The 17,360-nt window shown below is 39.1% G+C and overlaps 1 protein-coding gene across 2 annotated transcripts; it reads right to left on the bottom strand.

Moving 5' to 3' along the window:
• Positions 1-1,395: 1,395 nt before the first annotated feature.
• GRSF1 (G-rich RNA sequence binding factor 1) lies at positions 1,396-14,670 on the bottom strand. 2 transcript variants are annotated; one of them, XM_042936224.1, is made up of 10 exons: positions 14,250-14,670; positions 11,626-11,782; positions 10,436-10,591; positions 9,937-10,080; positions 9,112-9,247; positions 6,776-6,957; positions 5,443-5,564; positions 4,137-4,272; positions 3,439-3,514; positions 1,396-2,516 (listed from the first exon to the last, which is right to left on the bottom strand). In XM_042936224.1, the coding sequence occupies exons 1-9, from the start codon at positions 14,601-14,603 to the stop codon at positions 3,465-3,467; spliced, it is 1,437 nt and encodes a 478-aa protein (XP_042792158.1). In that variant the 5' UTR covers positions 14,604-14,670; the 3' UTR covers positions 1,396-2,516; positions 3,439-3,464. The 2 variants fall into 2 exon arrangements, with proteins under 2 accessions (XP_042792158.1, XP_042792159.1); XM_042936225.1 differs by lacking the exon at positions 14,250-14,670 and adding an exon at positions 13,957-14,057.
• Between the last annotated feature and the right edge of the window lie 2,690 nt (positions 14,671-17,360).

Below are 17,360 nucleotides of genomic sequence, written 5' to 3'. Positions count from 1 at the left end.
TTATGGCAGAGGATGCCAATAGGGCATGTTGATTAATAATGAGCAAGGCCATTGCCTCAAAAGGGCATGTGGCTGTAAGTGGCCTTCTCCTGCTTCCTCCTCCCTACACCGCAGAGACTTCCAGTCCATAGTGGACAGTCTCCTTTCCTACCTGGCAGAAGCCTTATTCGACCAGGCAGAAGGACAAACACTTTGGGACACTGCTTCATTCTCTCATATCAGCAGGTATATCAATCAGATCATGATCTTTAGCCATCTCCTCCTGGGTGTCTACACAGAGTTCCCTCCTGCAATTCTAGTAGCTATCTAAAGCAGGATGGGTAACCTGGCCATATCCAAACCTGCTATTTTTATAGCTTTACCACAAAAGAGATTATAAAGACACAAAAGGACCCAAGCAGAAGGGCGAAATTCACTGTCATTACTTCTTTCAATAGCTAATAATAATACACAATCCAGTCTTGTCAAAGTTCAGGAGAGAGAAATATGTCTTTTGATTGGATGGAATAAAAGATTACTCTTGATCTATTATGTGCTTTTCTTCCCCTTCCAGTAACTACATTTGCCGTCTCAGCAATCATTCGTTTACTAGCCTAAATTACAAGCTATCACCTATTCAAGGAAGGAGTAAAGTGTCTGAATTTATAAAATGACTTCCCAAGAACGGCCACCTTTTGTACGCAGTACTCAGTCATTAGTGTGGTAAGATACACCCCTTCATGCTTACCCACCACATAAGCTTTGCTCTCATTCTTTTCCTAGAGATGTGCAAATGAAAATTCATTGGCTTTAAAATATTTGCAAATGAATTTCTCACCAACCCCAATCCCAACAGTTCCTACAGATTTTTTTCATGGCAAATTAGATACCTACTGCTAAACAGAGAGAAAAGATCATATTCTAATAGATCACTCTGCTATAGACACCAGTTCTGATAGCTTGATACACTCAACCATATATGAAAACACATTTCTATTTAAGTAGTAATACTGAAGATGTTAAGATGGTTACTTCAAGCTCATATGATAAAAACACAAATGAAAATTAACAATGTCTTCTTACACTATACCAGGACTTGATGTAACAAAAATATATTTGGTTGATACACACACTCCAAAATAAATACTCTTAGGTAATCTGCAGCCTGAAACAAGCCTTCATTTATTGACTACTTACAGTACAGTGATTTCATATCTTAGCTGGTAATCAAATATGGTTATGTATTAGGTGAGAGAAGGCGTCATCTCTCTTCCAGATATCACCTCTCAGAAATCTGGGCTAATTCAATTTTAAGAACTAGAATTGTATCTCCTGGTAACTATGTGGCAGTCGTCACCCTGAGAACAGGAACAAGGCAAAGAAAGTATACAGGACTTTGATTCTCCTACACAGGTGCACAGAAAGTTAGTTTATTAACGACTACATTTTGAAGCCAGCCATTTTGATCCAATATTTAAATAACAAGCTGTTTAATATTAAGCAGAAGGTACTGTCACAACGTGACAGAAGTACAGCTTTATCCATAAACCCTTCACACAATTATACATTAAATGCTATTTTTATTTAAGCAAGGCACCCCTACTTGTTCTAAAATATGGGATATGCTATCCCACTGAAAAAGCAAATGAGGAGACACATTTTTTTCCTCTAGGGAGCTGGTTTAAATTCAAGTGAAGCCATTAATGTCCTTACCAGTCAGGACTGTTCTCTGACATGTCACTTCACAGTTTTGAGACTAACACACACCTTATGATTTACCCAAAATCAAAAAACGCTGGGGGTGGGTGTTCAGTGAACTTTTAAGTTGAGGCTAGAATTCTCTCCTTTAGTATTACAGGCACCAATGTCAAATGCCTTTAGCACAAGGCGTAGAAAGGCAAAACATTTCTAAAGACCTAAAACTGCCAAATTGTTGTCATTTACACTCACTAACCTGTGGTACTTATTTTTTGTTTTGATTCTTTCTTTTAAATTTCTACCCCTACCTAAGTAATCTAATACACCTAAAATTAAAACTACTCTGCCAAACCATAATGGTTTGAAGGTCTGAAACCTTTCCTTGCTTTGGTGAGTATTTGGTTAAAATAAATCAGCATTTCATTCCAGAGAAGTTTTACAATCAGAGCTCTTAATTCATAGGCAGAAAGACAAAACCTCAAACAGATCATCTGCAAAATGGGAGGAATATTTTCAAGGACAGTGCTGAAAAAAAATATGTAGTCTTTACACTGGGTAACATAACTTCTATGAAAACAAAGTGTTTAATCGTATAAAATAAAAACCAGATTTTTAAATCAGATCCTGAAGATTAAACAAAAATTTAAATTTGTGGTTTATTTCATAATTCCAAACTGAAACTTTCCTTTTCTTTTCTAAATAGTCCACTATGTAATTTGTCTTATAAGCAATTAACCCAAAACCCCCAAATCCTTTCTCTAGCAGTTGCTGCTACAAAACTGGAACTTTATACTCCACGTCCAGGAAAGATGTGCAAATGAAATGCTTCCTGTTTCATCCTGAAAATAAAATGAAAAATGTTGGACATTTATGCACAATGAAAAAGTGTTGCCCAAAAAAAAAAAAAAAAAAAAAAAGTGTTGCCATAACATACCCATTCCCAGACCATTTAAAATGATCAATTCTTTTCTTTCTGGTTTAGTGCAAGTCCATTTGGTGACAAATCCATTAAGTTAAGGACAATTATTAGGCATTAGTGTTTACAGCCTGGTATGAAGACAGTAGATCTTCACAATTAAGCACAAAATACATTTAACATGGATTTAACTAATATCTAACATCACAAGATTGTGGGACTTAATATTCAAAAATAGCCTATGACAACTATAGTAAAGAAATGCTCCATGTATTTCCAAGAAATCATTCTAGTTAACAGTCTCAAATGTACCACTATATACAAAATAATGATTATAATACATTAAAAGATTTTAGGGGGAAATAAAAGATACCACATAACATTTAGTCAAGGGAGGGGACATCAAAACATTTAGATTTGTCATAGGTTAACTATGAAATCATGTACTTCCTAGGACAACCATTTTCATAACACTTTTTTAGGAAAAGAGACAGTGTTACATTAAGTGAACATAACAATGTACACCCCGATTTCAGAAGAATCATTTTAAACGTCTTAATATCTTAGAAACTGAGAAAATATGTTTAAATTTTATAGGAAGAAAAACTAACGTAAGCACATTTTCAGTGTGATATAATTAATAGGTATTAAAGGTAAAAATTAATTTTAGGCACATAGATTCATGAATATTGGGAATGATGCCAAAAGATTCTTTGTGATGCTCAATATCATGATTAGTTTGATCATTAAAAAAAAAAAAAAATGGTTTCCACCATATTATAAATGAGTTAATGCTTAATTTATCAACTGAAAATAATTCCCACAATTGTACCTTTTAAATTTACCTTATTATCTGGAGTCCCTGGAAGTCTTATTTTCCCTTTGGACATGAATTCAGGAACAATTCAATATACCTATGGTCTGAGAATGACAAAAAAAGATTCATTTTAAGAAACTGAAGAGGAAGGGGTGCCTGGGTGGCTTAGTCGGTTAAGCATCTGACTTTGGCTGAGGGGTCATGAACTCAGGGGTTCATGGGTTCCAGTCCCCTGTAAGGCTCCATGCTGACAGTATGGAGCCTGCTTGACTCACTCTCTCTCCCTCTCTCTCTCTCTCTCTCTCTCTCTCTCTGCCCCTCCCCAACTCGTGCTTTCACTCTCAAAATAAACTTCAAAAAATAAAATCAAAATCAAAAAAAAATAAAGCTTTTAAAAAGGGAGAAACAATACTGCAGCCATTTTCTCATAGTTCAAGACAGCAACTCAAACCCTTTGTCCATTACTTTTCCTAATTAAAAACAAAAACAAAATCTAAAAAACAAGCAAAAAAAACCCTACCTAACTCTGTATAGAAATATGCAGAATTAGCAAACAAATGCTTTTCATTACAATATAGTGTTTTGCCCTTTTTACATTTAATTTAGTAGTATTAACAGAGCAAGTTTACCCAAGTAAAAAGTCTAGGTAAACTCAAAACACAGAAAGGCATTTGTAAGCAAAGACAGACATCCAAAATGACAATGGAAACCATGAGCAGCACTTACGAACATGGGACCGATCCTTGAGCATAGCTGCAACAGCATCCTCATGGGTATCGAAGTGCACATCGGCTTCTCCAGTGGCCTTCCCATTGGAACTGTATTCCATGGTGATCCTAACAGGCTTCAGTGGAGCAAAAAACTAAATAACAAAAGAAGCCAAAAGGAACATAATGGTAGGAGGCCCAATTTCTAGAAGTCTTACGGTTCTGCATTTTTTTCTTTCAGACTCTGATTCATACGCTCAATAAATTTGTTTTTAGGAAATCTCCTTAGGCAACAATGTAGTTACACATCTACCATCTCTTCTGGCTTTTCTGATCCTTTTGGAACTCAAGGTTACATTTCAAATATTTGTTCACTGAAAACGTAAACTATAAGTACACTACACAAAGAATACTCAAACTGTTTTATGCCAACAAGGACTATTTTTATTACTCCTAATTTATCCTTCCCTGTTTCTAAACAGCATCCATCAAATATACTTCATTTCTTAATAAGTCGTTTTTACCATATTTTCATCAGACATGTACCTGTGAATCAGGTTTTTTACCAGCACTACATAAACCACTACCACACTGAGTGTGGTTATCATTTCAAACCAAAGCAACACAAATGTAATACTTTAATGAGATTGTGCAACTTCCGTCTGGTTAAAGATATGACTCCTATCGGGTTTTTTTAAAATAATGAAGACAATTTTGAGGCCCCACCACTAACTGAAGAGTCTAGGCTGGAATCTACCTTACGTATATGTCCTCAAGTTCATGAAGTCAATATGGCTATTGCTTCCTTTTGTTTTCATATACTATCTATTATAAGAGTATTTTTAAAATTCCTTTTCTCCAAGAATTAGGGAATCCTGACGAAGAAGCCTACATGATTCTAAGCACAGGAACACTAGATTCTTGTTTAGTATATAACTGCCTTGTGACAAATTCCCTCTGAGTCTGTTTCCTAAACTCAAAAATGAATAAGCTGAACCATTTTGGAGAAAACCCACACTTTCCTATTTTGTTTTTTTGTCTGTGTTTATCTCTTTTGGTGTTTTGTTTTTTTCAAACTTTCTTAATTAGAATACTAAACCTATACCACATTATTTTGTATCTGTAAAATCCTCTTTATCATTATACATTTGACCTTAATAAAATCTACACTTCTCAGCCTCTACAACAATGGAGATGCCATCTTACTGTCCAAAGATAGTTCAGAAATATGGTATTTTCTTCTCTATCTTTCCCAAATTAATTTAAGTTCAATTTTAGAACTTTTGTTCAAACCTATTGAGATTGGGTATCTTACTGCCACACACGTTTATAATGTCTTGAGCATTAGCTTGGAAAGGCAATCCTCTCATGTGGACAAAATGTAGTGAAGATGGGGTTCCAAAATCAACAGCCTCTGGAAGCTTTTCGGACATCTCCTTAGGCAATTCTGGGAAGTGGAACAAAAAGCACTATCAGGAACATAAAGGCTTCAAGGGTTATTAACAGGTTATAATTAGGCATATCTTTATGTCCAATTATTCAATTCTTCTTGAACCAGTAAGAAAGGGCTTTATTTTTTTAATTATTTTTTATTTTTTGAGAGAGAGAGAGAGAGACAGAGAGAGAGCACACACAAGCAGGGAGGGGCAGAGAGAGAGAGGGGCAGAGAGAGAGAGGGGCAGAGAGAGAGGGACAGAGGATCTGAAACAGGCTCTGTGCTGAGAGCAAAGAGTCTACAACTCTGGAACCACGAGATCATGACCTGAGCTGAAGTTGGACGCTTAACTGACTGAGTCACCCAGGAGCCCCAGGAAGGGCTTTAATTTTAAAAGCAAAAATAATCTGAAATGTGTGACACCTAACAAATATCACCTGAACCCCCATGAAGATTTAGTGCAAAGATTTAGGTGCCTCAAACTAATACCAGATTACAAACTACAGATTTTTCTATAAGAACAAAGAGAAGAAAAATGATTATGAGTGAAGAAATAGAGGCAACAGAAATTTGGGGGGTTATAGCCACTTAAAAAATACATATGGTAATGGGATAATCCCATAGCACCAGTTTAAAAAGGATTTATCAAACTTCAGTGTTGCTTAGTGGTCAGGAATCAGAGTAATAATTAAATACAGAGGCAAACAAAACTCTTTAATTCAGTCAACATTTCTGCTCTCTACCCACATCTTTTCTCATCTTTGTTTACTTAAATTTATTTATTTTCAGAGAGCACGAGCAGGGGAGGGGCGGGGGAGACTCTGTCTCAAGCAGGCTCCACGCTACCAGCGCAGAGCCCAACACAGGGCTTGAACTGACAAACCATGAGATCATGACCTGAACCAAAACCAAGAGTAAGACACTTAACTGACTGAGTCATCCAGCACCCCTCACCTGTAAATGTTGACATTTTACTTCCTTTTATATTTGTGCCACCCAGCTTTTTATACAGAATCTACAAAAACGATTAAATAAAAAAAACTTTATGAAATAATTAAGCCCTGCTGCACATATTCAAAGTACATACTACACTCAAAGACCAATAAATCTTCAACTCAATTCCTTGGTCCTATAATCTAATCATTTCATACAACATGTTCTTAAAAAATATTTTAGTATCACAAGACAGATTCATTAAATCTCAACAGGATGCAGGTCCTTACCTATTTCCTTCTCACTTTCGAAAGCTGTCATGGGTCGAATATCCTCATTTACTTCATGTTCTTCAAAGACCATTTCTGGCTCAGTTATATACTTAGCAGTAGGAGATGTCATTTTCTTTCCCTTATGAGAACCAACATGTGTTCGGACTTCATTTCTTCTGCTTGGAAATATCTCTATATATCTATGTCAAAGCAAAAGTAAACAGGCACAAGCAATGCAAAGTAACTTTAGACTGAAGTCGTTTAAAATAAAACATACATATATAATATTTCCAACACAAAGGTGTTATGAAACACAAGTGATGGAGGAAAAGTAAGATAAGTTATAGATATTAGCCCATGAAAACTACTCTCAACAGAACAGGTCACTGATTCAATCTTTCTCACATCCCTGCCCAAGATAACAGCTTTCTTCATATACATTTTAACAGTATTTTCTTTCTTTTTTAAAAAAAAATTTTAATGTTTACCTAGTTTTTATATTTTTAATGTTTATTTTTGAGAGAGAGAGACAGAGCACGAGTGGGGGAGGTATAGAGAGAGGAACACACAGCATCTGCAGTAGGCTCCAGGCTCTGAGGTGTCAGCACAGAGCCTGATGCAGGGCTTGAACTCACGAATCCTGAGATCATAACCTAAGCTGAAGTCAGACGCTTAACCAACTGAGCCACCCAGGCACCCTTTAACAGTATTTTCTATTCTGTCTTGCTTCATGAGGACAACTATGCAAAGATTAATTGTGTGTATGAAAATAATCTGGTAAGAAAGGTTTTGTTTTTTTGTAGTTGGTTATCAATCTCTTGAAGCCTCACAAGTCAATTCTGTGAAAATTAATGATATCTGTATAAGATATTAAAAATCAGGGGCGCCTGGGTAACTCAGCTGGTTAAGTGTCCAACTCTTGATTTTTGGCTCAGGTCATGATCTCATGGTCATGTGATCGAGCCCTGTGCTGGGCTCTGTGCTGACCGTGGAGCCTGCCTAGGATTCTCTCTCGGCCCCTCTTCCAATCGCACTCTCTCTCTCAAAATAAATGTATTTTTTAAAAAATTCACAGTATATGAGGAGTTAACTTCCCCCAGAACGACACCAAGATGTCAATGAGGATTCATGAACTAAATGTCAATTCTGACTTGCTATCTACTTGGCAGTGGGATTATCTATTAAATCCAAGCTTCTGGAACCAGCTTGTTTTTTTGTGTGTTTTTTTTTTCCTCAAGACTGCTTTTCCAAATTAAGTTATCAAGATTGAATTGCAAAAATCATTTGTATTTACAGATCCATAACTATTAGATAGGCACCACTTCTTAATTTATTGAAGAGATTTATACACTGCCATAACATTACCACATAAAAACATTGATGTATTTGTCCTAAGACATACAAGAAAACATGAAGACTACTGAAAGAAAATGGGGGGAGAGGGTACTTTTTGCATACATATTTTTATCTAAAAATTTAATAAAGACCTTTGAATCAATTCTATACAAAGATCCTGAAATACACAACTTTAAAATGGCTTTTCTTTTTTTTTTTAAACTTCAAAGCAGCCAAATAAAACAGCCAGAAAGCAGTAAAACAGCAATCTAAAATTTGACATTTTTGAGTACTCTTCCAAATTTGACACAAATGAACCCATCCATCATATGCATTCTAATGTGATATAATATGCAGTATACAGAAACACCTAATATTGTGTCCATATCAAAATGTTAACCTGAATCAAGAATCAAGACTTTAGCTTTAACTTCCAGTTTTCAGGAAATAAGACAGGATACAAAGAAACTAGTGACACAATGAAGAAGCAATAAGATCAATATAAAACATGAGACACTGTACAGGACGACTGATTCAGTTTATTCAAGTTAGTTCAAGTTAGTTGCATTTAAAAAGGGGAAGAGAATTAAAAAAAAAAAATAAAGGAGAAGGGAACTTGCCCTAGTTTAAGAGAACTGAAGACATAACAATCAAAATGCACCTTGTGAACCATGTCTAGATTCCGGCACCAAAAAAAAAAAAAAACACCAACTCAGACATTTTTGATACAATCAGGAAAGTGATTATGGACTGGCATTAGTAAATAAATTACTGCTAATTTTGTTAGATGTGATAATACTTGGATCACATAAGGTAAGAAAATGCTTTTTAAAGATGCCTACTGAAAAAAACAGATATAATAAATGTTAATAATTTGTTAATCCTAAGTGTCAGGCATTTGTATGTCATCATGCTATTCTCTCTGCTGTGTTTAGATAATTTTACAGTTCTATCACAGCGCATTCATAAAATGACCCAATGTATGATACTTCCACATTATTAGAATCTGCTTCACTTACCGGTTACCAATTTCTTCCCTGTGTTTCAAGAGGGCTTGGTTGGCCATTTCTGGTTCTTCAAACTGCACATAGGCTTCTCCTGTTTTTCTTCTCCCTCTGTAGTCCATGACAAAGGTGATGTCTACTATATTCAGTCCTAGGACACCAAAAAATTATTACAAATTAATGCTAACAGGAGTCTTTTCTATCCTTAGAATATAACACATTCATTCACATACTATTAATTTTTTTGAATTTTATTATTAAAATTTTAGGTATATTTTGCTAGTCTCTAAGCTGAATACATGAAAATTATTATCCAGCTACACCTACACATCTGTATTTCCAGAATGTTTAGAATCCATGCAGTCCATCTAAAACACACAATCTCTCCTCTCTTTTTTTGCCATTAATTGTGTTGTAGGAGAAATAAGAATTTAGACTAACATGACTAATATTGGTACATTTTTTAGAGCTAAAATTAGATGATAATGCTTTTAAACCATATAAATTGTTACTGTCTTAGACAAATACAGTCACTCTTATGAGAGATTACCTTTGTCAATAGTAAAATAAACCTACATGAAAAAATTTTGAAATGTGGCATCCACCAAAGATCAGCATGATAGGTCAAAACATTTCTATAATATACAAACATTGGTAATCTGAGTGAAGAGTTCTCCCCTAAAGAACCAAATATAACTGAATGCAGTTACCTAGGAGAAAAGGTTCATCTAAGATATAAAAGGAAACAACAGGAGGAAAAAACAAGGCATGAACATAATGTAACTGATATACTGATATAAACATGATATAATTCATAAACATGATATAACTGAAAAGCACCTGCAAAGAAGTCTACAATGTCTTTTTCATTGCAACTATAAGGAAGTCCTCTCAAACGAACCACACCATCATTTACCGCAGGTGAAGATTTGACCTGCAGGCTCTTCATTAAGGCGTCCACATCTTCATTGTTTATCTCATAAACTACAATGTAAAAGCACAAAAAGTACGCAAATTTACATAACAGAAGAAGAAATTAAAAAAAAAAATCACACTTGTTGGGTTATCCAAGAATTTTAAAATAACAAATGATATTTATTGACTATTTACTGTGTGCCAGCTATGACTTAAACATCCCATCTTGTGAGGCAAACTTGGTCAACATCCTCATTTTATAAATAAGAAACTGAGATTATCTCTGTGCTTCATTTTCACAGCCTACAAAAGGGTATATTCCTAACATCTAACTACTTCATTATTGCTAAGGATCAAATGAACTGCCTTAGACAGTACAGGCTAACGTACTGATCGCAAAAAGCCAGAACGTGACTTCACGTACCTTCCACATACCGCTGTCCCATGTACATGCGATGCTTTTCTAAGGCTTTTTGCACATCCTGCTCCGACTCCATTTCAATTAAGGCATCACCCCTTCGTTTTCCATCTCTATTTAAGAGGAAGTGTATTCCATTCTCACCATTGCGAATTCTGCAGTCTGAAAGTATGTGAGTAAAATCAAAACCAGAAATCAAACTTTTACTTCAATTATAAATGTCACTAGAATGCAATCTTCCAATTCCAACAACAAAACAAAGCATGAACCAAAATGCCTATCATATTCCTTACAGAAACCCCCATCACTGAAGGCGTCCGAATGCTAATAAGGTGGATGTCTGGAAGATGTTCCACTTGAAAAGGACAGCAAACCTTAACATATAAGCTTATAATCTCCTGATCATTACAACAGCAAACAAGCTCAACATAGAACAAATTATGCCCTTCCCAATGCTTCTACAATCAGTTTCAAATCACTTAAAAAATTAAAATATGATTAGATTTATATAGAAGTGTTTTCTTTTGTTACAATCGTAACTATAAGAACTCTAAAATGCTATAAGAATAATGTTGTTACCATAATTGATTGTGCCCCCTTTTCATTACCAAGGAAAAGATCCCCATACCGCATACTTAATAATGGCAACTAGTTGAAGATGTAACTGGCTTCATAAAATACTTGACCCACTCAATGTTATGCACATGAAAGTACACAATATATTATTATATGATTTTATAACATTTAAGGTGGCATCTTCTAAAGGTCTTTTAAGAGGAATATAAAAAATCACAGTCAGATACAGAACTTAAAAACTAACTGTAGATATGTAAACATTCCAAAAATGTTATTAAGGAAATTATATCGCTTGACACTAAGTGATCCTGTATTCTAAATGTATGTGTTACATATAAAGAGCTAACAGGTTTTGCTTTTTGAACTTCAGAGAAAACTGGTTTCTACCATGTAGTTTGAACACCACATTTTTTAGTTGCATTTAAAGTCTTTAAACCTGGCATATGCCACAAATGGTACACATGGTGTTACTTGGTATGATATGAAACCAGTCAGAACTAGACAATTCCCAAATATCAAATAAGACGTCTATAGCATAGCTTAACTTGGGTTTTGTGAGACTCCCTGTCTGAGTAAAAACTCAGACAAAATTACATATTTCAAACATACATACAATATACCTGAGAAAAAGTTAACCACATCTTCTATAGTGCACGACCACGGCAATCCTTGAGCTCGAATGAGATAAACATCATCCACTTCTTCTCCTAACTTGGACGAAGCCAATTCATACTCAGGGAGAGGTGGAAGGTCTTCCAGGTAGGTCGTTTTGGACTCCTTCCAAGAAAAATGGAAAAATGTAAAAATACTTCTCTGACAACCTACTTAGAAATTGTTTATTCCTGCAAACTAACACTCCGAATGTTATTCTTAGGAGACAGTTACTATTTCAGAGGCAAGAAATAAACTTCCCCAATCTAACCCATCCTATTTTGGCTTAAATTGTATACTCTAAAGCAACATGCAGGTATATCCCAGTGATTTGGCAGGACATAAATTTTATTCAGGGCTTGTTTTTAAATTCATCAGCCCCAATAACAATAGTATTTTAGTTAAGGGAGGACAAGAAGAGTCCCTTCAATCTGACAAATACAAGTGCCTCCTACTCACCATGTGCCATGTTAGGCCCTCATCTCAAAAAGCTTACCATCTAAACTAAGACAAGCATTACAAGACAAGATGCTTTAAGTGCTGTAATTAAGATATAAGATTATTAGAGGAATTCAAAACAGAGCATTAACAGAAGAATCAAGACATAATATACGATGGGCCTTGAAAGGACAGAATTTTGACAGCCATATATAAAAGATAGGGCATTCCAGTTTGAGAGGTGAGGGAAAGAAGCAGCATGAACAACAGTCCATTTGCAAACCTGCAATAATCCCATTTGGCTAAACTGCAAGGGACAATTAGGAGCCAAAGAAGATGAGCTGGCAAAAGGAACTTGGTACCATATAGCAGAGGCACCTGAGTGTCAAGCTCAATGTGTTCCCTTAACCTGGTAGGCAAAAGGGAGTTAATAAAAGACAGGACTGGGTAAAACAAGACAGCAGGAGGCGTGTAAAGATTAATCTGTCAAATGGCAAATATGACCAACTGAATAAGGGAAAGATCATAAAAGGTGACAGTAGTAGTATAAGGTGACAGAAACCTGAGACATACCCAAAGAACTCTATTTTACAATACTAAGCAAAAGCTGGAATTTAATAAGATTCCAATAAGCCCTACAACCATAACCAGGAACGACAACTGAAATTTTAAGACTTGCACTCTACTGGCCTAAGGAAAGAGATTCCTTTGGACCATCCCACGTTTACATTAAGACTTACGTCTAACTGCAAGAAGTAATGATAAATGTAAACCTCTAGCAGAAGTCTCTTACATACTTAATAAAAATGCAACAAGCACAATTATCAATGTGGAAAGACAACTCAGGTTTTAAGACAAGTGACTTGCACGCTATCGGGCTAAGGAGATACTTCACTCCTCTGTATGTTCTCCTCATTTTCATGAAGACTTACATAGAATTTTAAGAAGTCAATGATAAATGTAAGCACAGTGTGTAACAACACTAGTAGAGGCTCAACAGATACTATAGTCAATTTCACAGAAAAATAATCAAGAGAGTAGCCAGCTGGCAAAGGCTTATTAGAGATAGTTTGTGTTTTTTAATAAAGGCAACATTCCCCATTTTCCCAGAATTCCACAAGCATCACAAGCTTTTACGAAAAGGGCAGCACAAAGTACTGGGCCAGGATTCAAATCCATTAGCTCAGCCACTGGCAGACAGAAGCCATGCTGATTAGCCTCCCAGTTTCCCTTAAGTTCAAGGAGAAGCACAAACTGAATTAGATAAATATGATCCAAGGTATCAGGAGTGGGTAGTCAAAACGTGTGCTGATATTTCCCAGACGCCACGTTAACAAGCAGAAAAGAAAGCTTCCTACAAGGCACAAAATATTTGCAATCCGAGTTCTTAAAGGACACACACTGACTTTAAAAAAGAAAACACTGTAGCCTCCCTCCTGGGTCCCCAAGTCTTGGCTTTACCCCTAAGCGTCCCCTCTTCCAGGTCCCCTCCCCCCATATTTCAGTCTCCACACCGTCCTCCCGTCGGCGGCGACCCATGGTCCCAAAGGACCTTCGGCTAGAGGAGGTGAAGTGCAGAGGTGACCTTCAGTAAACTGGGGCAGCCCGCCTTTCCCCAGGGACACGAGGGAGAGGGGAGCGCTGGCGACGAGGCTCCTTCCCCACGAACCCAGCCCACGTAACTCTGTGCGTGAACCTCCCCATCAGCAGGCTGCGAGGCGCACCAGGGCCGCCTAGGCCTAGTGCTCTGACTGCACGGAAACTCCCAACCCTCCGCGGGTCCAGCCTCCCAACTTCACCACCAGCGGGCGGAGAGCGACAGGGATGCGGGGTGGGGGCATCAACAGCCTCACAAAACCTACCATGGGCCGGCGGGAAACAAGGCCTCAACATTCACCCCTAGCCACACTTACACTGCCCAACCGACCAGAGACTCGAGAGAACAAAACAAGGAGAAAACCCGAGGCCTGGGAGAGCGTCCCTTGTTCTGGGGCCCAATAGGAGGACTGGGCGGGCGGGGGTAAGGGGGGGAGGGTGCGCGGCGCGTGCCGCGGATCCCCGGGCGTGCACGAGAGGCGCACGCGGAGGGGCGCGGGAGCGCGTGCGCGCGGCCGGGAAAGGGTCCCGCGCGCGGCCCCTTGCTGCGCCCACCTACCTGGCTGTAGCTCCGCGCCGGGCCCGCGGCCGCCGCCAGCGACTGCGGCAGCAGAGGGGCACGCAGGGCCGGGTAAGAGGCCGCGGCCGCGGCGGCGGCGGAGGCGGCCGCGGGGGGTGGCCCCGCCAGCCTCCCGGCGGGCGCAGGCCCGGTCTGGAGGCCCCGCGTGTGAGAGGCGGCGGCCGCGGCCGCCCCGAGCAGCAGCAGCAGGCGGCGACGGCCCGATACGCCCGAGGGGAAGGAGCCGGCGGCCGAGTAGAAGGGCAGGCAGGCGGCGCCGGTGCGCCGACAGCTGCTGCAGTTGCAGCCGCAGCCCCGGAGCAGCGCCCCGAGCACCCAGCGCGTCCCGGCCATGGACTCCGGAGGCGGCGCGGGGCCTGGAGGCGGCTGCGGCTGCAGCGCGAGCGGAGGGGGAGTGGAATCCAGGGCCGGGGAGGGGGTGCCAGGCACATGCGCCGCCGGCACCCGGGGCAGCAACGAGTCGGGAGGAGGCGGAGGAGAACGCGCTGCTCCGCCCGGTCTCCGCCCTCGGGGCGGGGCTGCCGGAGGGTCGGGAGGGGCCACGGGGCCTGGGTCCGACCGCCCGGTTGTTCTTTCCTTCGATGGAAACTGAGGCCCGAAGTGGACGAGGCGAGGCGAAGGCCTTCTTGCTCTGGGGAAGGCCGAGTCGTGGAACGCCAGCTTGGCGACGCCCCAGCACCGTCCCCGAAATGCGTGACGTGAGGGGCAACAGGGCCGCTTCTGGGAGGAATTGTGCTACTCGGGTTATAAAGAGGTTGGTATAATATCGGAGGAGGTTTAGTACATTCTAAATTTGAGATCTGTGCCAAAGGCCAACTTTCTTTGTTTTTTTTTAAAGTTTATTTATTTATTTAGTTTGAGAAAGAGAGAGAGCAGGGGAGGGGCAGAGAGCGGGAAAGAGAATCCCAAGCAGTCTCCGCACAGTCAGAGCAGAGCCCGACTTGGGCTCAAACCCACAAACCCTGAGATCTTGATTTGAGCAGAAGTCCACTCAGGTGCCCCCCACAACTTTCTTTTCAAAAGGAAGTGTATAGATACTTATCTGCTGATAATGTATATAGCAAAAATAAAGCCTCCTGTAATAAGTTAGCGTGTTCACAGGTGGACAGGCAGAGGTTTGCAAAAGGACTGGTTGTGAAGTTTTCCTCCTCCCGAGTCCAGGATCCATCACAGATTATTAAGCAAAAAGGAGTTCTGAGAGTTAAAAAAAAAAAAAAAAAAAAAAAAAAAAAGGAAACTCTGAAAGATTTAAAACTGTTTATTCAAGAAAATCTCAAAGTATAATAAAATGGCAGAATTTCAGAAATTATCAACACTTTTCAGTCTTGTTTTATCTATCACCACCACGCCCAATTTTTTTTCTTTGCTGGAATATTTTAAAGCAAACCCCAAGGATCATGTCAATCACCCTTTCAGTATTCGTCTGAATTCACAGTCCGTGAACATGTTAGGGATTCTGCCCATATTTACTCTTGCCTTCATTTTGTTACTAGCTGAAGCCATCCTCCATAATACACAAATCTGAATGGATTAGCAATCTCAATGCATAGAATGAAATTTTGCAGATTATAATCAGGAGTAACACCCAATATTTAACACTTACTAAAATAGAACATAAGGGAGAATAGAAACTAATTTTTAACAATTATTCATTTATCTAATAATCATTAAGTGTTTTTTGTGTTCTGGGCATGATGCTATGCCCTATGCAGTCAGGGATATAATAATAGGCTTACAGACCAAATATCAAAGTGATGGTTAGATTTATATATGTGTAGATAATATAAAGAGAACAATAAGTTTTGTAAATGGACACTAATGACTTACGGAACACCAGGTTTTTATTTTTATTTTTTTAAGTTTGTTTATTTTGAGAGAGAGAGAGCACAGGCAAGGGGCAGAGAGATAGGGGAAAGAGAGAATCCCAAGCCGGCTCCACACTGTCGACGCAGAGCCTAATCCGGGGTTCGACCTCACAAACCGTGAGATCATGACCTGAGCCAGAACCAAATGCTGGATGTTCAATCAACTGAGCTACTCTGGAACCCAGGACCCCTGGAACACCAGGGTTTAAAAGTTGTATTAAATATTATTTTAGGGGCACCTGGGCAGCTGACTGGGCATCTGACTCTTGATGTGGGCTCCAGTCGTGATCTCACACTTTGTGAGTTCGAGTGGCAAGTCTGTGCTGTCATCACAGAGCCTGCTTGGGATTCTCTGTGTCCCTTTCTTTCTTTTAACGTTTTTTTTATTTATTTTTGAGACAGAGAGAGACAGAGCATGAACAGGGGAGGGTCAGCGAGAGGGAGACACAGAATCTGAAACAGGCTCCAGGCTCTGAGCTGTCAGCACAGAGCCCGACACGAGGCTCAAACTCACGGACCGTGAGATCATGACCTGAGCCGAAGTCGGCCGTTTAACCGACTGAGCCACCCAGGCGCCCCCGTCTGTGTCCCTTTCTTTCTGCCCCTCCCCTGCTTGTACGGCGCTTTCTCTCTCTCAAGAATAAATAAATAAACATTTTAATTAATTAATTAAAATAAAATAAATAAAATTATAACCCAAATATGTATAGCACTTTCTAGGACTAAACTTTTATCATGGAAATGAAAAGACTTTTGGACAAATAATTTACACTGAGGGACTTGACTAGGGTAGTGATGATGGAAGTGAAGAGGGAAGATTTGAGATTTTAGAAGGTAGAATCAACAGAATTTGAAGCTACATTAGAGAGGGGAATATTGTTTTCCGTAATTTTATTGTTATTTGGAGTTGGGAGAGATAGGTGGGGAAAGTTTAGAATTCAATGTAGAGATATTGGAAGCAAGTCAACCCCATTTTGTGTTAAGCCAGAGAAATCTGTCCTAAAAATATTCATTTGGGGGTTGTCAGTATAAATGAAACTGCTGATTTGGATGAGATTGTTAGGATCAAGGTTAGAGAGAGAAGGCCTAAAAAGAAGTGAGATACTACAATATTGAATGGCCTGTAGAGGAAAATGAAGTTGCAAGAGAGAAGGATCAGTAAGAGAATTAAGAGCAAGTTAAAGAAAGCCAACGGAGTATTTCTGGAAAGAAGTAGGGAGTATTC

Source organism: Panthera leo, chromosome B1, assembly GCF_018350215.1.
Source record: "Panthera leo isolate Ple1 chromosome B1, P.leo_Ple1_pat1.1, whole genome shotgun sequence".
Taxonomy (NCBI): Eukaryota; Metazoa; Chordata; class Mammalia; order Carnivora; family Felidae; genus Panthera; species Panthera leo.
Note: the sequence above shows the minus strand (reverse complement) of the source record. Positions and strands in the feature narration are given on the sequence as shown.

Excerpts from the sequence above, each read along its gene's own strand:
- GRSF1 (XM_042936224.1), bottom strand. The coding sequence starts at position 14,603 with ATGGCCGGGACGCGCTGGGTGCTCGGGGCGCTGCTCCGGGGCTGCGGC. Across the intron at positions 10,081-10,435 it reads GGGACAGCGGTATGTGGAAG|TTTATGAGATAAACAATGAA; the intron begins GTACGTGAAGTC and ends TTTACATTGTAG. Across the intron at positions 5,565-6,775 it reads CGAAAGTGAGAAGGAAATAG|AATTGCCTAAGGAGATGTCC; the intron begins GTAAGGACCTGC and ends TCCACTTCCCAG.